Source organism: Sinohyriopsis cumingii, chromosome 10 (assembly GCF_028554795.1).
Source record: "Sinohyriopsis cumingii isolate HCF-2022 chromosome 10, ASM2855479v2, whole genome shotgun sequence".
Classification (NCBI taxonomy): domain Eukaryota; kingdom Metazoa; phylum Mollusca; class Bivalvia; order Unionida; family Unionidae; genus Sinohyriopsis; species Sinohyriopsis cumingii.
The window spans coordinates 45,348,720-45,370,861 of NC_142970.1; the positions used below are offsets into that span (position 1 = coordinate 45,348,720).

At 36.7% G+C, this 22,142-nt stretch overlaps 1 protein-coding gene across 2 annotated transcripts in view; it reads left to right on the forward strand.

Annotated features, from left to right (window-relative positions):
• LOC149789964 (uncharacterized) overlaps positions 1-22,142 on the forward strand; it is a 112,026-nt gene that overhangs the window by 67,205 nt on the left and 22,679 nt on the right. For both annotated transcript variants that reach the window (XM_089972050.1, XM_089972051.1), the window contains 6 exons: positions 245-307; positions 2,841-2,948; positions 4,933-5,081; positions 9,828-9,905; positions 16,075-16,227; positions 18,491-18,618. In XM_089972050.1, coding sequence (XP_089828176.1) covers positions 245-307; positions 2,841-2,948; positions 4,933-5,081; positions 9,828-9,905; positions 16,075-16,227; positions 18,491-18,618 — 679 coding nt within the window. The remainder of the gene's footprint in view (positions 1-244; positions 308-2,840; positions 2,949-4,932; positions 5,082-9,827; positions 9,906-16,074; positions 16,228-18,490; positions 18,619-22,142) is intronic.

A 22,142-nucleotide genomic window follows, 5' to 3' on the forward strand; every position in this document is an offset into this window, starting at 1 on the left:
TGTTCTTGAGTAAATTGATAATATTGGATATTCTGCATGATTTGGAAATCTTTCTCATTGGGATGGGGCCCATCTTTGGCTGCTGAGGACCCATCAGAAATCCCTTTTCTTTAAATACAGAGAGAAGAGAACATTACTGTAAAATAAAGACAGGTAGATGCATAATTTGATCATTGTCATGTGAATTGATTAAAAGGGCATTTCTTATTTCATCTGTTTTGACATAAATGTTTTTCTTTTCCAGATGTATTCAAGCCTGATCCCGATTTTCTTCAGAATGAAGAAAGGTATAAAGTCTTAAAGAAAGGTAAGATTATCCTTACCTAGAAAAATTTATTATAATAATTGAGATCAGACATGAACTTATCAGCATTTTTATGTGCATTTAAATGATTCATTAGTGAAGGCATTATTAACACTGCAAATAGAACATCCTTGCCACTTTTTAATGCGAGTCAAATGACTCAGCTCTCAGAAAGAGACATGGTTGTAATCGTGGTGATGCTTCCTAGATTGGTCTGATTTTGGCAGATGAACCCAATGCTTGATGTGCTAACACTAAATCAGTTTCATGACAGAAATTTGCTGAACATGAAACACCTGCACTTTTAATTCAAATATTATTCCTATAACTCTTGAATGAAAAAATTTGAAGAAATTCTTAAGTTGCAAAAGCTTCTGTTGCATTAACGATGACATGTCACAGAAACGATGTGACAGCAGTAATAACAATGGACATGAGGGCAGTTCATAATGGTCACTAGCATCTAGTTCAAAATGGATCATATTTCCATTTTAAGGTCTTTTTTTTCTTAGCATGCAATAGGAAATGCCAATGTCCAGATCAAGGGGAACCCTTCTCCATCAAAAACATATACAAGATATTAACTACCAACTAACATGTCTTTCTCTGGTTAAACCACTGAAATTAATGCTCCTAAAAATACATAATTTCACAGTATTAAAAAAGATAAAGCATGGTAAAACAGTTAATTTGAATACTCTCTCTACTTTGTATACAAGATCATTTTATTTTATTTTATTTTATTGTATTGTATTTTAACCCTTTACCTCATAGAGCATAGTGACAAAGTGCAGCTCACTATAAATAGAACACATGTTACCTAGTCGACCGCATATGCATAGGCATGCCTGTGAACTGTTAAGCAATGTAGTGTATGTTACGTTGAACAGCAATTTTAACCATTTTACATTTTGGTACACATCTATTATATGTGGAACAATTTAAGAGTAAAGTCCAATTGTTATAGCTGTGTAATTATTTATCACGGAAGAATTTGTTATGTGCTTTAAAATCTGGAGAGAACTCGTTCACCGTCATGTCAGTGAGGCCGTGTGACCAACCGTAGCTGCCATTTCTCATACTCGAAATTTACAAGTTTTTCGTCTGTGTCTACATCACTAAGTCATCTAAATTTGATAATTTATAAAAACTAATTGCAGCCTATATCAATATCAGACCTTTACCGAGGTTATTGAATAATTCGTAGTTGTGATTCTAATCATGAAAACTTCATAAGTACTGAATGAAATCCACAACCACCATCTTGGAGAGTGGAGATTACGACCCAGTTACTTTAAATAGCAGATATCGACCAGTACATAAACAGTGACCACGTGATCTGACATAACTGTTATTCACAGAAATGAATGTAGTATCTAATAAGGGGTTTTCCCTGAAAGTGGCGCTACGAAAACCGGCTTAAAATGGCTGATGTTTACAGCCGATGTCAAAAGGCGCTTCCATGGGACTTTTGTAGAAGTGTCCAAAGACGGTTGTATGAGGTAAAGGGTTAAGAACATTTATACAAGTTGGAGATGAAATTTCAGAATTTTGACCAGTGTGTATGTCTTGGTGACTATCCTGTATGAATTGGTTGGTCTGTCAATAGGTCCATGTGTCTTGACAGCATTTTTTTTTTATAATTAGTTTTCATATTTAATACCTTGAAAAATCTGTGAATTTGTTGCCTTGATCATTAAAACTAAATAGAATGTATCACTTTTTAAGTTCAGAGTTTTTTTAATTCGATTTTCCAAAATTAATAAATAAACAAATTGACATAAAATTAGGTGGATCAGATGGCCCACAAAACCAGTAGTGCTTTTGCTTCAATTTTGTACTAATTATTTCAATGGTTTCCAAACTTATTTTGACCTGAAACAGTTTTTTTTTTATGAGCCTCATAAGCCCATTTCCACCTTTTCTTAAGTTTGCTACCTTCAAAAAGAAATCCTGGTGACCCTCTGCAACTTTCCAGAATGTCAGGATCATGAACTTGGAAACCACTGAATTATTTGTTTCTTTTGTTCTACTTGTTGACTTATTTACATGGTGATCAAAGAAGTAACATGGAGAAAATTTAATTTCCGTAAGATAACCCTTAAAAACTTTTGTAAACTCCTTAAAAAGTCTTTAAAATCAACTCTAAGCAGCTGTACAAAACTGTTATATAGCAATATAAATCATGGTTCTGTAGCTGTAAAAATCATGGTTATTTTGCTGTATAAATCATAGTTTTGAGCTATATAAAGCACAAATCATAGCTTCTTAGCAGTACATGGTACTGTAGCTATACATCCATGACTTCATAGCTGTACAAATCATGGTTCTGTAGCTGTACATAGTATGGCTGCATAGCTGTACAATATATAGCTCTGTAGCTGTACAAACCATGGTCCCAAAGCTGTACAAATCATAGTTCTGTATTTTCTGCACATTAACTTTTTCAGCACCCAATCTATTTATCAGTACTCTAATTTTTATAAATAATTTTGATCAGCATTTAAATTAAAAATGTTTTGAATTTTTTTTTCAGAAATTCTTGATGAGGGATCCGATTCTGAATCAGAGGGAGGATCAGAGTCTGGTAGTGGTAGTGCCGACAGTGACAGTAGTGAAGAAGAAGGCAGTGATAACGAGGAAGGTCTGTTAGACCATTTTTTACTGTTACTGTTGCTTTTTTATATACATCACATAATCATTACAAAGTTTTAATATACCCACTGAAAATGAACTATATATACTGTTTTGTAAGTCAAGTCCAATTCCAGACTGCCCAGACCCAGGTCTGTTATGCGCTAGCAGTTTGGGGTCCCTGCAGTATGCTCAGGGTAATCATTTGAACAATCATCGTTAACCCTTATCTGTGGCAGATCAAGGTCTATGTCATTTGCAATTTGACTCAACTTTTAGGCATTATAAGTTTAATACCATTCAGGTTTATTATTAATGACAAAAAATGGTTAGCTTTCTTATGGTGATGAAGATCATCATTATTTGCCTAGAGCATTGCAGGCCCTTACTTCAAATGATGACTACTTCAGATGCCTAAGTGATTAGAGAGTCCGCCTCAGATGTGGGAGGTCACGGGTCATGGCTGATCTCACCAAAGACATAAAAATGGTACTAGCAACTACCTTGCTTGGTGCTCAGCATTAAGAGGTTTGTGTTAAGACTGGTTGGTGGTTGGCCTGGTGTCAGGATAATGTAATTAGGTGGGACATGATACCAAATGTCTGCGGCATGATGCCTCTGTGCTGAACATCACTATTGACTGCCACACTGCAGACATTGATACACTATGGCTGAAATTTTTAAAAATCTACATTAAAAATCCAAAACAAACACACAAACACACTTTCAGTGATAAATTCTCTAAGACAAACTATTCTTTAAATGGATATTTTTGCCTAGACCCAGGTAAGTCTACCAAGGCAGAAGTGTCAGACTGGAGATTACCCTGCCTAGGCATAATTATCCAAGTGGAGATAATAACCTAGGCATAGGTATCCAAGAGGAGATAATAACCTAGGCATAGGTATCCAGGTGGAGATAAGCCTGGCTAAGCATAGATATCCAAGTGGAGATGATAACTTTGGCATAGAATTTCAAGCTGGATAGTATTGTTACAGGTGGGTGGGTGTGAGAGTTGGCAAATCAAGTGTATATTTTGCACAAAAATGGAATAATCACGTTCATTTTATCCCAGATAAATATGTCGGCTTCAATATGACCAGCTTGCAAAATAAGATTTCATTTCATTTACAGCTGTGCAGCAATTTATCAGAAAACACCCATAGTGAGGGTATCTGTAGTTATTGTTATTTCTGTTGTAAACTATTAGTAGAAGTATTTTTATTACATAAGAACACGATAATAATAAATGAATTTTTATAAGCTAAAATAACCAATTATGACTATTGCAGCAATGATAAGGAACTTCAATTAACTGTTCTTAAATGTTGTAATGCAATAATTAATAAGTTAAGTAAATTGGCAGGGCATCATTTCTAATCAAGCATTCATATAAATTTGACCTAGATAAATTAGTACCTATTATGATCCTTTTCCAGAAAAGCTGGAGCAAACACTTCTGGCAAGGATTTTTGCACTCATGAAATCCTTATTTTGATATGCAGGGCAGTTGTGGAATATTGATCCACTCAGAATTTTTTATAAAATTAAACTTGATTAAACAGTTGACCTTTACGCATTTGGTCTTTTCTTATACTGTAACTCCTTCCATATACCAGCTGAATCCCAGGTATGTCCTGGGACATTGATAGGTTTGATTGTTTGGGTTTAGTATCATTTTTCAGAACATGATGGGCTAAACATGACAGCTAGCATATTCAGTAGAGGTTGAACCACTGACCCACAGGAAGCTACTGTCAAGCTTTTTCACATACCCACACTGGCTGAGCTGAGACTTGAATCCATGTGAATTGAGGTGGAACATCTGTGATCTGTAAAGGCGAGTGCATTAGACCACTCGGCAACCCAAGGTCCCATGTTTTAGGACATAGTGTAGCGTTAGGACATGGCAATGTACAGTTTGTATGTTAAATTACAAAACAAATTGATTTAAATAATATGTGATAAATGCATTATGTTAATTTTTTTACCAGGTGGAGAAGGAAAGCAGACCATTGTTGACAACACAGAGACCAATCTGGTGATTTTACGTAGGACCATTTACCTTACAGTTCAGTCCAGTTTGGACTTTGAAGAATGTGCTCATAAAATGATGAAAATGGATCTCAAACCTGGACAAGAGGTATGTCAATAACATTTGCAAAACAAATTCTAACAAAATCTAAAGCAAACAGTCAGTATTGTTGAAAGAGCAGCTTGAGTCATTCAGATGGTATAAAGCTTTTATAGACTTTATTTAGTAGGAGATTCTAAATTGAAATACATGTTATATTTTCTGTGACAGTTGAACCAACTGGTTGTTATGTTTAAGCATTTGTTTTTTTGAACTTGGAACTGTATTATAATGTCAGAATAAACTTGTCATAATCCAACAGGATGAAAGAACCAATCTTTTGTCAGTATCCTGGATATGTCCAACAGTTCGATTGGGACAATAATTTGTGGATTTCATGAGGACAGATTTAAAGCTGTAACAAACAATCTGGAAATCGTTTATAAACAATAGAACCCATATAAAATCCATGACTGTAAGCACTGATCTAAATGTCATTTTTCACAATGCTCAGTATCAGTAAGTCTGGACGAAAACTTAACAGACCAAGATCTACCATTGCATAATGTGCTGTCAGACCTGGGTCAGTGCAGTTTGTTAGGAATGATCTGTAAAACATACAACATACACCCTGACCTGCTGGTGCATTAAGCATATTAGCAAAAGCATATGATTTCTTGTGTCCAGTTGGACTTGACTCATAAGCATGTATATATGGTAGATTCACATTATTTTGATTTCTTAGAAACAACACTAAGGTTGTCATGTCAGATTGGTGAAACAATATTTCAGCATTTGATGGCTTTTAGCCTTTCTTCACCTTTTCTGTAGGTTATAATGTATCGGTTTTATATCAGTGTTAAAATTTTACCCTATCATTATCCATTGGAGAACACATATACATGCATCAGCATTTCAAAACTCATGGTAATATGAAGGATATCTGCATAAATAAATGTATCTCACTTTATCTGGTTGTTCAGCCTGTATTATTACACATTTTAAAATTGATAACAGTAGTATTCACTTATCATATTGTTTTGTCTTATATTTGAGGCAGGACCTCAGGTGGCGGATTGGACTAGAGTATTCAATTTTACTGATCACTGCCATTTCACCTCTGTCCATATTGGTTAGAGTCTAGGGCTTGGCCAATGTGGGTATGTTTGAAAGCTTGCCAATAGCTTCGCATGGGTCACTGGTTCTTACTGGGGTTTTCCGCCACCAGTTACCCTGGCCACCACTTATAGCCAATCATCCACTGAAAAATGGCATTAAATGCAAAACAGCAACAACAATGTATGTGCTTTCTCACTGGTGTCTTGATACATTATGATCAATTAACGTCAGATATACCATTGTACTGTTTTACTGCAATCTCCACATTGACCACTCCGTTGGCCTAGTGGTAGAGCATCCACCTCGGATGCAGGAGGTCACAGGTTCGAACCCTGGCTGAGTCATGCCAAAGACTTTTAAAAATGGTACTAACAGCTGCCTCGCTTTATGCTCAGAATTAAGAGGTTAGTGTTTGGACTGGTCAGCCTGGTGTCAGGATAATGTAACTGGGTAGGACATCATGCTACATGTCTGAGGCATGATGCCCCAGTGCTAGACATCACTATAAGCTGTCGCACTGCAGATATCATAGCGATATGACTGAAAAATTGTTAAAGCTACATTAAAAATCTAAATCACACACTCACAATCTCGACATTATGTCTGTGCAGGAAATCTGAATGAAGATCGTTTTTAGAAGTGAAATAGTTGATTCACACCAATATATTTATATTGTCAATAGAATCAGTAAGTAGTTTTAAGATATTTTATCTTTATTTAATATGGTTATATATTTGCATATAATGTTGTAGTGACAAATATACACTCGTACATTTACCAAAAGTTCACCAAAAACTGAGCTCAATGCAGAGTGTAAAAACTACATATTCGGTTTTCTGTCAGATCAGCATCAGATTAAACTGTATCTCGCTGGATACCTATAGAATGAAGTAGATTAGGGTAGTTCATGGTAAAAATTTGCAAAAAAATTGGATAATTTGAATAAAGATTTTACATTAATTTTTATAGAGGAAAGTATTTTATGTATATTTGAGAAAAATGTATAGTACAACTAGATGATTTCATAATAAATGGTAAAATTTTGATTTACCAAAATATGAGCTAGTTTTGCAGCTGCCTTTATTGAATATTGCTTAAGATAATCCAAGAAAGAAGAATTCACAAATATAAGAAATACTTATTCTAATTTGATTGTGAAGATAAGTGTTTGGTTTGCCATGCATAGTAAATGTGAAGTAAAGGGAATAAGCTCTGCTTCACTGATTAAAATCAAATGAATCTTGCCTTGATATATTGAGAAATCGTACTAACCCTTAAAGAGATAGTCACTATATTAGTCACACTGCCAGTAGAGGTAGTACTTATCACATCTTAAGTCATTTCTCAAGTAAGCGACAGTGTACACATCCCATTACTTCAGCTTGCCATGACTGCTTGTAAAACTAGATTTGACTGGTACATTGGGGTATGGAACAAGCCTTCTGTCATAGTTTGCTCATTTCACAAATACTCATAATCACACACAATCTGGAAATTGTTTAAATTACTGCCACATAATACAGTGGTGATTTCTTTCAACAAATACTGACTGCAGATGGTGATGAGGACAATGGTTTTGAAGGATTTGAAGAAGATGAGATTATTTTAGTTGTGAAGTGTTGTTGGAAGTACTCATGAGTGATTTTATACCAGAAATTATTGCCAAAGTTGAGTCTCATTTACATGCTGGCTGGACGAAAAGGATGGCATGTCGGGCAACCCCAAGATTCGGTGGCATTTTCAAGTCAAATATCAAGATTTCAAATGCCAAACATAAAGACTATTCAAGACTTTTTATGATTAGTTATTGCATTTGATAGTAACTCAATCATTATGTAGATCAGAGACTAAATGGGGAAGACTTCAAGGAGAACAGCCACAGGAGAATATGGAAGCTTGTCACACCTGACCAGATGAATCCCTTTTTCGCATTGATTATAGCAATGGGTTTGGTACATAAATCTCATTTCTTGATGGGCTACTGTTGATGTAGGGGCCCCGAGTGGCGGAGTGGTCTAAATCGCTCACCGTTACAGATCACTGCCATCTCACCTCTGTCTGCGTGGGTTCGAGTCTCGAGCTCGGCCATTGTGGATATGTGAGCAAGCTTGCCTGTAGCTTCTCGTGGATCAGTGGTTCTTTCCGGGGTTTTCCAGGGTTCTTCCTATACTGGCCGCCATGTATAGCCTATCTTGTGCTGAAAAATGGCATTAAACCCTATAACAACAACAACTGCTGTTGATGTAATATCAACCCCATACTTCAGCAAAGAATGATTAGGTATACATTTCTTGCAATTCTAAGCATTTTTCACCTGGCAAACAATGAGAACAATCAAAGTGATTCTTTACTCAAGATCTGCCCAATGATTGTAAAAACAGAAACATTTGCTGAGGTTTATTCAGCCGATATGAACCTCAGTTTTGATGAAGCTATCTGCCCTTGGAAAGATTGTCTGAAATTCCAGGTTTATATCCCTGCCAAACCTGGTAAGTTTGCTATCAAGCTGTTTCAGGTGTTTGAGGCAAGGAGTGGATATTTTATTTGCTAGCACATTTACACTGGTAAACTATGTGGAGACCTTGACATTTACTGTGAAGAGCTAGAACTAAAATGTTGAGTAAAACCAGAACATTTTTGATTGGTTTGCTCTCCAAGTGTGGTCTTTTGAATAAAGGATAACAGTATGTTTTGATAACTGTTATTAATCACATGAACTGTTTAACAAACTTGTGCTGCAATACACGTGTGTATGAAACCATGAACACAAATAGTGTAGGTGTTGCAGAGGCAATGCTGGTTGAGGAAAGTGTATTTTTCATAGAAAGGACAATTTATTTCTGGTGAAATATTATGACAAATGAGATGTAAATGTAGCAATCATCATAAAGAAACTTTTGCAACAAATGCAACTAAAGTAAAACCCATCTGTATTGTGGATTATGTGAAAAATATGGAGTAGATTTAAGTGATCAGTTTTGCCAATACAATCCTGTGCTAAAAGAAATCCAAGAAATGGTAGAGAAAACTATTTTTTTTTCTTCTGTTGATTGTATGCATTGGAAAGAATATAGTATTTCTTAGACATATCTGAATTTATCCATCAAAAAAAGGAAAGAAAAATACAGATGTAATATAAAGGTAATATGTCATTTTATCTGTATTTTCAACTGTACATGCAAATGCGATATAGTTATACATGTGATTTGATGTAAAACATAAAGGTCAGACAACAACCATCATTTTTCATATCGGGTTTGTACATCTGTGATGTAAAGTAATTAAAATACATGCAGTTTTTTAGGCAAAGTTACATTTTCATTTCTTTTCTCAAACAATTCGGGACTGACAGGTGTTGTACTGCAAAACAAAATAGATCTTTAAGGTTTAAAATGTTGAATATATTGTACTAGTGATGCCGTCTATTCTTGTGGTTTTTTTTGTTGGATTCTCCACATAATATAATCTGATATATAACTTAAGTTGTGACCAATGACTCAGTAAATAGCCCCCCTGTCTATCTATCCATTCATCCTTCCTGTCTTAAATCTGCCCATCCTGACCTGACAAAAGGAATGGTATTGTTATAGTCATTTAGGCACATATGGTAACCTAGCTAATGTCTTTCTTTCTGTTTTTTGAATTATAAAGAAATTAAAGGACATAACTCTCCTTTACATATTTTACATGTTTCAGGTGGAGTTATGTAACATGATATTAGACTGTTGTGCTCAGCTCCGAACTTATGAGAAGTTCTTTGGACTTCTAGCTCAGGTAAGCCGAAACATATTCTACATTTCAGATTACTTTTTTCTTTATCTCTATGCAACCTTTCTTTAACAGCCAGCTATGAAATGGAAAAGTTTGAGATGTTTTGTGGAGATGGCTGCTTAAGGCTGAAGTCATTTAGTGTTTCTTGCTTTCAATCCAGAATGGTCTCATTCGTTCTGTTGATTCACGTTATTTCACCTGTGTAAACCTATAGCAACTGGATGGATATCAGAAATGATTTCTGAAGTGAGGTTGCTGTTATAGTGGATTGGATAATAGTTCTTACTACAGTATTTCTCCATCAAATACTTTATCTGATCACATTAACATGAGGAAATTACTCTGCCACTTTCCAATCAAGCCCTCCCTGAAAGACAAAAAATGTCTTTCCATATACACCATATAAATGAAGGGAAGTAACCCTTACAGATTAACTGCCCTTGTTCCATCTAGGTGTCCACCTATCTCTCAGATGTTCACTAGCTTAAACTTCACTGTGCCTGCTAAATGTGTCTCCAAAGAATCCATTACAGTTTGTAATCAGTATTGACCACCAAATTTTTTTTGTCCATGGTATAGTAAACCAAAAGGTTGATATACATGGTGTAGACAACATTTGTGTATTTTCTGATATTTTTCCCCTTGTTATTGTTGGTGTGGTATCAGTCAGTAACATTCAAGTTTCAACAGTATATTTGTATTGCACTGATCCATTTAAGTTTATTATGAGTCTCTTAGGTCATACTGAAAACGTGAGTCTGCATCCTGGAACATTTTTTAAAAATATATTTGCTGTATGCATTTGTTTATTTTTTTCTCTCTTTCGTTGCAGAGATATCTGTCAGGTGCAAGAAGTGCAGATGCTTTAAATTGGTGAAGGTCAACCACAAGAGGTGCCTTGTCACTACAAAGTGGCCTCACACCCATGTAGCACGTTTATATTGTAGGCAGAAGACTCATGGTCTGTTGTCTTTAAAAGGCTACTGAAGAATCACGAGATCCAATCATAGCTTTGCCAAGTGATTCAACTCAGGCTACTGTGATACCCTTTTATTTTCATGGGGCTCAGTTTTCTTGGTTCAGTAAAAACAAACAAAAAAACATTTTCTTGCGTGCTTAAATTCAGTGATTTGCCTGTCAAAGTTTGCATCTTATTGGGGATTTTAAATTTGTGGTTTAACCTCAACAGATACTCAGAAATAAAGACTATAACAGACTAAGACTATACAGATGCAAATGACAGGCACTTTGAGTGTGTACCACAATACTACTATATGTCTAAAACCTGACACGGTTTAGTACCATCACTGGAAGCCAATGCAACCAACAATACTAGAACAACACTACCGCTTCCAGGAGCAAACATAAAAACACTGTCAAGATTAATTGCTTGCACTGTGTTTTCAGTTGAGTGCTCAACACCAAAGGAAGTTAACATCACAAAAGTGTGACAAAGCTAACTAATTCAAAAGAAAGTAGAAGCACTCTTTTGTTTGTGCCTGCCTCGTGTACAGACCAACTTCAGCCACTTCATTTTGACCATAGATAAAGAGTACAGAGAAGAACAAGAAGAACTAAAATCACTTCCACAACTGGCATGCTAAACTCATCATGGAAGCCATAATGGAAAGAGAAGAAGTTACTGGTGATGAACTGTGCACTGTGTTAGCAAACCTTGCAAAGTCATTAATTATTCCAGTTGATGCTGAATGGATAATTGCAGTTCATCCGACAATAAGTGAAACATCTGACCCAATGATCAGTGGTTTTGAGAAAGCTGGAATTGTTTAATTCTGCAGTTGGGGTTTATTTACCTAACAAGCATTTGTGTGTACTGGAGACTTGATTGACACTACATTGATATTGTGGCTTTGTCTGAAAATCAGTGAAGTGTGAGCTTTAATAATATTCATGCAAGAATTCAAGTATTTTACAGGTTTGTTGTTCTTTTGGATTAAAAATGCATGGATAAAATTAAATGTGCTTTCAGGAGGATTTAAATTTTTCAATACGTGTTTCATTCAAATGAAGGAGCAATTTTGAAAATTTATCCAATTTAATTTTCATATATTAATGATTTATTTGGTTTTTTAAATTCATTTTCATTGTTACTAGCGTTTGAATACCTTGTTTTCTTTCTGGTTTCACTTTATCCATACTTGCCTCCAATATCGATATAAGGTAGTTAGTGGAAATTACAGCTACTGGTTACCTTATCGATGTTTACATTGCAATCTTACAAATTGTTTCATAATTCTTTTTTCATAGATTGAAAAAGGGCATGTAAAAATTAATACTGTGTTACCAAATTACTGGATTGAATTCGATTTGTTCGATTTGTGAACTACTGACTGCTTTTTTAATCTCTGGACAAAAACACAGTAAGAAAAATGGCAAACTTTTGTTTCGTCTTTACATTCATGGTTATGGGCAGCAACAAAAACCAAGAAAATAGATTCCCCTGAAAATTTCTGATACTACAGTATATTGGAATTGCATATGATTTGCATACCACAGTGAACTTTGTCAAGATGGTCACAGAGCTAATTAGGACCATATTTAGTCCAATAACGCAGTCCACTGGGCATAAGCCCCTATCTCTTCCCTTGCACCAAGTTGGTAACATGGAAGCTTGGCATACGGTAATTGCCTTCCAATTTTGCCTGTCAGTCAAGCTTGGAAGTAGTATGTCAATCACCATATACCATCCTGGTTGATTTGGTAGGCCCTACTAGTGTATTTGACAGCTTGAGTAATTTTGATCTCTGAACATCACTGTCATTCAGAATGATATACAACTGGATGCCGATCATACATAGGGAGGACAACCCTTGGTTGATGTGGATGATTAGGGAGGACAATCCTTGGTTGATGTGGATGATTAGGGAGGACAACCCTTGGTTGATGTGGATGATTCAGAATTCATCCATCTGAATGCCTACCTCCATCAGCAGTTACTATTATATACAAAGTCAAGGCATCTCTGAATGTTAATGAAGATGACAAACAGGTGTCCTTCATGATTTTACCATGGTTGTCAAAGATTGCAGAAATTGCTGGGTTTCTGTCTGGTAAAATTTGTGACCCTTAAATCAAGGGATTTCTTTTTGATGAATCACTTGCCTGCAACTTTTTCACCACAAACAAAAAATTCATACGTCTCTCTCATTTGGATGTACCTAGCCCAGACAAAGATATAACTGCAATTAACATATGTTTGACTCAGTTATAAAGTTGACTCAGTTATAAAGTTGATAAACATGTGTTTGATACCATGTCTGAGTTGGTCAGAAATGTCGTGTCAACTTCCTCTCTACTTGTCCCGGGTGTCTTCTGCAACTTTTTTGCCTAGCTATGAAGGCTGGAAACAACCACACCAGAGATTTGGTATACCATGTTGCCATGGTAGACAACAACATGTTCCACCAAATGATGGCAAATGCCCTAATGACCTTTTTTAATCTGTGCTTGGAAAGAAGACACCCTCCTGCATTATTCTTTTAAACCCCCATCATGTGGCATCTCTTCACTTCCTTGCTTTCATTTTCCCTCTTCTGTTCAGGTAGACAATTGAGAAGTGAGAAAGCAGGTAGCATAGGACATGCCCATTTAACCCTGCAGACCACTATCAAGACCTAATCAGAAGAATCCCAGAGAAGGATTGATCATCGACAGAAAGACCACAGCTTCCAAAAATTGTTCTTAATGCAATTCCTGGCTGGGACAGGTGCTGGATTAACAATGTTCGATCTAGTGACAGATATACCCAGGAAAATTGAGCAACCCTGATGCTATTCAAGCAGCCAAGGTTCAGGTATTATGTTTGTCCCCACAGAGACTCCATGCCTGGCCCTTGGCAGGGATAATTTGCTCAAAAAAAAGTTTAGTGCATTTATAGTGGAGAGGACATACAGCCCTCCACTTTGAAAGCATATGAGGGAAAGTGGCTTGTTTTCACCAGTTGGTGTCATGATAACGTCACATCACACACACACTCCATTCCCCATTTGGTTAACTTGAGGAAGTGAACCAAGCCCCTATCACAAAGCAAGGGATGCTGTTCTGTGATTTCAGACACATTTAGACATCATAGAAGAGAGAGTGTTGCTGCAGAAAAGAACATTCTGATTTGCTCAACAATTTTTACAATTTCAGGCCACACTTATTCAACTTGTTCCAGCAATGGAATCTTCACTGGGTGGTTCAGCTAGTTTAAGCCCATGTCTTCCACCTTTCCAAACTACAAACAGTTCTGTTCTGAGGGCATATTCATACTAATGATGCAACCTGGTTTCATTTCTAAGAATGGGTTACCATCGATTCCAATTAATAAATAACTGATTCCCCTCTCTGCTCAATCAAGCTGCAGTTCCTGGTAAACATCATCAGATGTTAAGATAAATAAACATGGAGACCATCAAACGTTCTTCCTACTGCTAAAGGCAGAAAAGCAAGATGAAATTTCACAAGCACGGAAAACATGGCTAAAAGGTGTTATAATATCAGTGTACACTGATCTGGTCTGACTTGTGACGATTTTGGTTCAGGAAATGAGCAGTTTCTGCAAAACTGGTCTTGGATTCGTCTAGCTGTCACATTCATCTACTTTCTCAAGCTTCTGTTTATGTGAAATGACCTTGCAAAGGAGAGAGTAGAATCATGTCATTGAACTGGTGGCTGTCCAGATAGTTAGCACATCCTCTACATGACAGCACAACCTTAGTGCCAGGCATGATCTTACAACTTTGACTGGATTTGCCTGGGAGATTTTTGCATGGAAGGCATTAATGAGATGCATGATACCATAGGTATACATCTCACATGTGTATAAATGGACAATCTTTGGCTGTGTTGCCATTAAGTTAAGAAAAATGTATCCTATCTTTAGAGCAGTCATCGTGCTCCTACAAGGTGACGTGGGTAAAGGTTGGATGCTTAACCATTTCCTTCTTCTCTTACCCATTTTACTAATATTTTTGTAACTCATGTTTGTCCAAAAATACTTACCCATTTGCATTACTATGAATCATTCAAACTCTTTCAGTTGCAACCATCTTGGTATAATATTCACTCCAGCTTAAATAAGAAAACATTCGTAATACAGGTGGCCACCTTGAAAGAACCAGCAAAGTGAGAGTTACTTTCCTTTCATTGCATATGATATGCAGATGAAAAGAGTCTTTACATTATTCAGGGAGGGGTGGATTCTGAGGTAGCAGAGAGAAATTTCCTAATGTTAATTTGATCAGGTAAGCATTTTTAATAAAACATAATATACTCAAACCTATCCTTTTTACCATAATAACACCAAGGTACTATCCTGCTAAATTTTTCCTAAGGTTAATTTGATCAGGTAAGCATTTTTGGTAAAACATAATATATTAAAACCTATCCTTTCTACTATAATAATACTAAGGTACTATCCTAATAAATTTGACCCATTGAATGTGCACAGTTTAGTTGTTTTTAATGTAAACATTTGGACAAAATACTTGACAAACATTTTAAGTACAAAAGACGTCAAATATTTTATTGAAATCAAACCTATTTTTCAATTGTGCTGTCATCCTTAATTTGGGGACAATATATACACACTCACACACACATATCGAACGAAGAGTATTGTAATATACTGACTTTTCAGAAAATTGAAATAAAAAACTGTACGGTGAAAAATACATAGCATTTCAGAGTTGCAAATCGGATAGCTTTAAGAACAAATGCTTGCTTGGTGGGGGTGAGAGGCTTTCATCAAACATGGTCAAATCGTCACATAAATACAGTAAACTTGTAGCAGTGGAAGTACCAGAATTAATCACCACTAATTCATTAATTTGAAAAACAAAGTGGAAAAATTTATCAGCATGTATGTCCATGCTATACAGGTATTCTCTTCTCTTCACGACTCATTTAGGTACGAATCGAATTTATAATCAGATTTTAAGGTTTTTGATATCTGCTTTAAGTTGTGTTGGGGTTACATGGCATTCATGCATGCATGCATGTATACAAGTCACATGTTTTTATTTAAAAGGCATGTAGTCAAACAATTCTGTACATCTGGATAATTAAACACCCATTAGAGCCCACATGAAGTTAAAAGATAGAATTCAGAATCCCATTTGTTATCACCATTTACTGTCATTATTTAACAGCGTTTTCTTTTCTGCAGAGGTTTTGCCAGATAGATAAGAAGTACGTTGCACCATTCCAGACAATGTTTGCAGAGCAGTATAGCACAATTCATCGCCTTGAGACAAACAAGTTGAGAAATGTGGCCAAGTTTTTTGGACATCTGCTGTTCACAGATGCAATATCATGGGGGGTATGTTCTTTTCCTTGTCAATTCCACAATATACAGTTTTAACAATGACTTTGAAAATGTTAATAGGCTGACTGTTTTCTGGCTATGTTTCATCTAGCAGCTTGAATTAAGTTTTATCCGTACTTGGATTGATTGATAGCTTCAAAACAAACAACCATCAGCATATGAAATAATTGGTATCCCCACATTTTATTTTGTGTTAACTTCCATTTGTCCATCTGTCATTCCATCCATCTGTTCATAGCCACATACCTAAAGTGCAGGGTAAAGATTTGATAAATTTGATGCACCAATTTATTGATAATCATGAATGACAGGTCCATAATCATTGACCACAGCATAAGCAAGATAGCAAGAGAGGTTGAAATTTTTGTTATGAGGGTGAGGAAAAAGGAAGTGGACTACTTACAACTTTATTGATACATCCTCACACCTTCCAACTCTTATGATTTTGCCACAGGTCTTATGAAAATTACCCTTAAGATAAGAACTTCAGGCATACTAGCAAAACCTGCAGAAAAAAAATGATGGTTGCCGAAAATTCCAGATAATTGGTTAATCCCTGTTTTATTTTGATCCAAGTTTCATCTTAGAATTAGTGAAATTAGTCAGGGAACCAGACTAACATTACAGCCGCACCCCAGATGCTTTAAACTGCACGTATTTGTTCATGAGAAGTGTCTGCATGATCAGACTGTTGATTATAGAATTTTTTTAAATGGCGTCCAGAAAGAGATGCATGTTTAAGACAAAAGGGAAAATAAGCTTCTAGAAAAGTGTTAATAATCAACACAGAAGAATAAAAGGAGTATTCTGATTCTTGTGAATCAAAGCTGGAAAGGACACAATTACATTTATTGGACTTCATGTGCCAATTTAAGTATGTCTCATGGCAGGAGATATGATTGCCATTGTCATGTGAAATGGTAAAGAATTTCCAAGAATTATGTCAAGTTGAGAGATAGCAACAAGCCATTGAGCTGCATAGGGTTTGGAACTAGTGTTTGTGCAACTGTACTAGTGGTAAATAAAGTCTATGCGTACTTTACAAACTTTTCAGTTGAACATAATGTTTATCGTCGATGCCTCAAACTTTTAATTACGTTTTCCAGCTTCACAATAGCAGTTATTGATATTTTGATACACCTTAATGAAAACTAGTCAATCTTATGGAGAAAAATCAACTGCCTTACTGAGACAGACTCATCAGTGTTGGCAGGTCTGCATCCTACTTATGGAATCTAATATTTATGAATGTTAGATTGGAAGAACTAAAGTAAAGTCAGTTGCTGCTCACTAAGGTAATATCAAACAGGTCCATGTATATTTGGAGTTGAGGTAGGTCCCTCACACTTCTGAAACCACCTGCTGTCAAAATAAAATGCCATTACTATCAAAATGCATACATTTTTAAACTCTACAGAGAATGGAAAAATTGAATCAGTAGAACATTTGGAACAGATAAGCCTGTCTTTCTTTAATTATGCCCCCCCCCCCCCCCCCTTCATTTTCCTTACCAGTATTACCTGCCTTTAAAGCACTAAACATCCCGGAAATTTAATAAAGTTGGAGATTCATATATATGTCAGTGACAATTGCATCCCAGGTATGAATAAATATGTGACCCATGCTTAAACTAATTTCCATCAAAATCACTCTTTGAAAATGTTTAGAAGTGAATAAAAACAGGAGTAGGAGAAAATGGTAAACTGCTTTTGCACATTGTGTGCTACAAAACCAGGCCAGGACAAATCTGTTTCTGTACTACAAATCTCCATTCTTAACAGCACTGTATTAAGAGGTTGAAACATAGAGATAAAGTATAACTGCCTCTTCTGTCATAGCTTTTCCCCCATCCGTTTGTATGAAATCGTTTAGTTCTTCCTTAAGCTTGTCTAATGTACATTTTAGAGGCAATGTTCTGTCCATTATGGGCATTTGTCCTTTACATAAAGGTGAAATAGACATGTTAGATTTCTTCATGGTAAGGTCACATTTATGTGGGAGGTGTCAGGTAAGGAATGTTTTTCACTGATTAATATTGGAGTATATTGATGTCATTGACTTGTTAGAATAGGAAGCAAACTATAACAATTCTTAAGTTCTAAACTGTACTGTATTTTTAAATGCACATCAAAATTGCAAGATATAGTTCATCAGCTTCGACTTTTTGGTCAAGTAGTGTAGAAAATTTGAGGTGTTTCCCTGTATTGGGGAGTAAACTAAACACTATGTTACTTACTTCATGTTCACTGTATTGCAGGTTTTAAGTGCAATAAGACTGAATGAGGAGGATACAACATCTGCTAGTAGAATTTTCATCAAAATCCTGTTTCAGGAGCTTTCCGAATACATGGGACTGCCAAAACTTAATGAAAGACTGAAAGATCCGTAAGCCAGCATACCAGCCTCCTTACCTTACAATCTTAGCTTTATTGAAAATGTCTTATACTAGCATATAGTGCTTTACTCAACTAAAACTTAAACCTATACTATTGAAGAGGGGGTGGGAATTATTTTATTTTTTTATCAGCTGTACTGGTTATAGACCACAGACCAGAACTTCACTCCAGGGTACAGTTGGGTCATAAACCAGAACTTCATTCCAGGGTACAGTTGGATAATAGACCAGAACTTCATTTACAGGGTACAGTTGGGTTATAGACCAGAACTTCATTCCAGTGTACAGTTGGGTTATAGACCAGAACTTCATTCCAGGGTACAGTTGGGTCATATACCAGAACTTCATTCCAGGGTACAGTTGGGTCATATACCAGAACTTCACTCCAGGGTACAGTTGGGTCATATACCAGAACTTCCGTCCAGGGTACAGTTGGGTCATATACCAGAACTTCATTCCAGGGTACAGTTGGGTTATAGACCAGAACTTCATTCCAGGGTATGGTTGGATAATAGACCAGAACTTCATTCCAGGGTACAGTTGTGTCATATACCAGAGGAGCTTATGGGATGGCATGTTGTCCATCATCTGTCCATCAGTTAGCACAAGTTTATTGTCACCACCCCTCCAAAGTTATTTGGAGGATTGCCTTGAAACTTTACAAAACTTTGTTCTAGGATACAAGTGGTCTAAATGAAAGTAGTGCCATTTGGACAGCCACTATGGCCACCACAGCAGCCAAATCGAAAATCTTGTAACCACTACTTCTAAATAGATTTTCATATCAACATGACGATCTCATTAAAATACTTATTATGTGTTGTTTGTCCTAAATAAAAATGGTCCCAATGTGACATTCAGTATGTCAGGCACCATGAAAATATTTTATCGCTTTGTCTTCTCAGTGGCCATGGCCGAGTCATGCCAAAGACTTATAAAAATGGCACTAGCAGCTGCCTCACTTAGCACTCAACATTAAGAGGTTAGTGTTATTACTGGTTGGCCTGCTATTGGATAATGTGATGGGGTGGGACATGATGCTACATGTCTGCTGTATGATGTTCTAATGCTGGACATCACTGTAAACTGCTACACTGCAGACATAATAGTAATGTGACTGAAAAAGTGTTGAAGCTATGTTACAAAATCTAAATTGCACACTCTTCTGACTGGAAAGTCTTATTGACATAGAGTTTTCACAAGAAGACATCATGTCATGTTCAATTGGTCATAATCCAAGAATCCAAGATGGAAGACGATGACGTATGCTGTAGTCGGTAATGTTGAAGTCTACAGTTCCTGTAGAAACAAGAATTATCACTCTAGTTTCTGATAGCTGAATAAATTTTTATATTAAAAAAAACTGTTCTTGTTCCACAATATTCCATGAGCACACGTATTTTCCAGAAAAATAACAGAATTAATCCTTTTGAATCCCAGTAATTTGAAATAACTTCAGACCAAGTAATTTGAAATAACTCCAAACAGCACAACATACAACTAACAGTTTAACAGCCAAGCTTCTACTGATATTCATTCTCCAAAACAGGTTATATGGGCTTTCTAAAACATCAACAAGCAGCAGAGGGGGCGAATCCGACATTTTGTCCAATCGTCATTTGGCTTAATTATTACTTTCTGCACTCAACGATCTAGTGTCGTCAGCGCCTGGTAAAAAAAAAACGACGTCGTCGTCGAGGGGATCGTCCGGACGTCATTTGGTTTAATTAATACCTTCTGCGCGCCGATCCCAGCGTCGTCAGCGTCCGGTAAGCACATCGACGACCGCGTCGATGTCATCGCCCCCTCTGCTGCTATGATCTTACAAACAGAGTGATCACTAACTCCTCCTCTTGCAGATCAATTAGGTTATTTGACTGATCGGTAAGTCTGAAATTAATTCTCGTTAAAAGCCGATTATGGCATCGCATATAGACCGGATTAATCGGACTCTCAATGATCAAAAATCCCGGAGGGGCTGTTGGTGAAAACGAATAAAGGATATACCCCTGTTGAGCTTGATTTGACTGCTTGGTATCCACCTGGTAACTCCCTTCGATAACATCACACACCAGATTGATTGCTATCACCGATGCAATATTTACGTTGTATGGAGCAATATGCCTACCACCATCTCCGTTATCGTATCTGAGGATAGTTGATGGGGGGGCGTCCGCGGGTGGATTCTTAGGCCATCCTAGTGTGGTTCTTATTGAACTGTTATAAATATCAACCATATACCCCGGTGTGCTTATTTCAATCGTCGACGATAACGTCGGTTCATGAACCGTAATAGCGATTTTTGATTCTTTTCCTGTGATCGATTTTATCCTGCGTTGAAATTCCTTATTGATTTGTTCTATTTGGTATGACCCAGTTGGTATTGTAACCTCCTTCCAGTCTGGGGTTCCATCGGGTTTATTTGTCCATGCAAAAACCAGCGAGTTATTAGGTTGTTGTCCGTTAAATGCGTCCGCTCGGATATTAGGCCAACTGTGATATATTCGCAATTTTGCCAGCGCTATTTCCTTCACTGGAACCGGTGATGGAAAGTTCACACTGAATTCGGGTTTCGTTGATGTCACTGATATCATACTTGTTTGTACCGGAGTGGTGTTCTCCGCGATCCGTTGAAGCAACTGAAACCCTTCGGGGTTCAGCGACATTATTATTATTCGTTGTCTTTAGTGTCTAATTTCAGCAACCAGGTGGTTCCGGCTTCCAGTTAAAAATCCTCGATTTTTGACATCGCGGAGCTATATAACTGGACCATCGCGGAGAATTCAACATCGGATACGAACAAATTATCAATCGATAATGAGATCAACCCGGATAATTTCGAGTACGCGTCGGATACTATTTGATGTTTTACTGTATACTCGTTGAGTTTTTTCTGAAAACACGATGATATCTTTTTAGTGATTGCGTTGGCGACTCCAGCAATTGTTGTCATCGCGGAGATAGCGATTGGAACAGCGATCGGGGCTATCGTGGTTACCGTGGATAAAATAACACCGGTGCCAGCTACTATACCCGACACCGAGTACACGACCGCGTCGATGGCGGTTATTTTACGACGGTATTTTTTTATTTTTGCACGGTATTGTTCGGAAAGCGTTTTTAAGTTCGCGGAGAATTCTTTTGCGGTATCGAATCGATATTGATGTGACGTCGGTGATACCTCTGATTCAATTACCTTGGTGGTCATTTTTATTTTAAAAGAGCTAGTGTTTTTAATTACTTAGATCCACTACAAATTCCGCATACCATGTGATGTTTGCCCTAAATAGACTGCTATCAACGGCTTTAATTATAAACCGTTCGATTGTATCCTTGTCGATGATTGTTGATATTGTATTGTTAAACCCGGATGAACTCGGCGATGATATACTGAACTGCATCGCCGAAATCAATGTCAATCGATAAATACCCTTAACAATTGCGGTGACATCTATTGCATTACGCGTAGGAGTCCAATCGAATGATCCGTATTGAACCGTGTATACGCCACTGC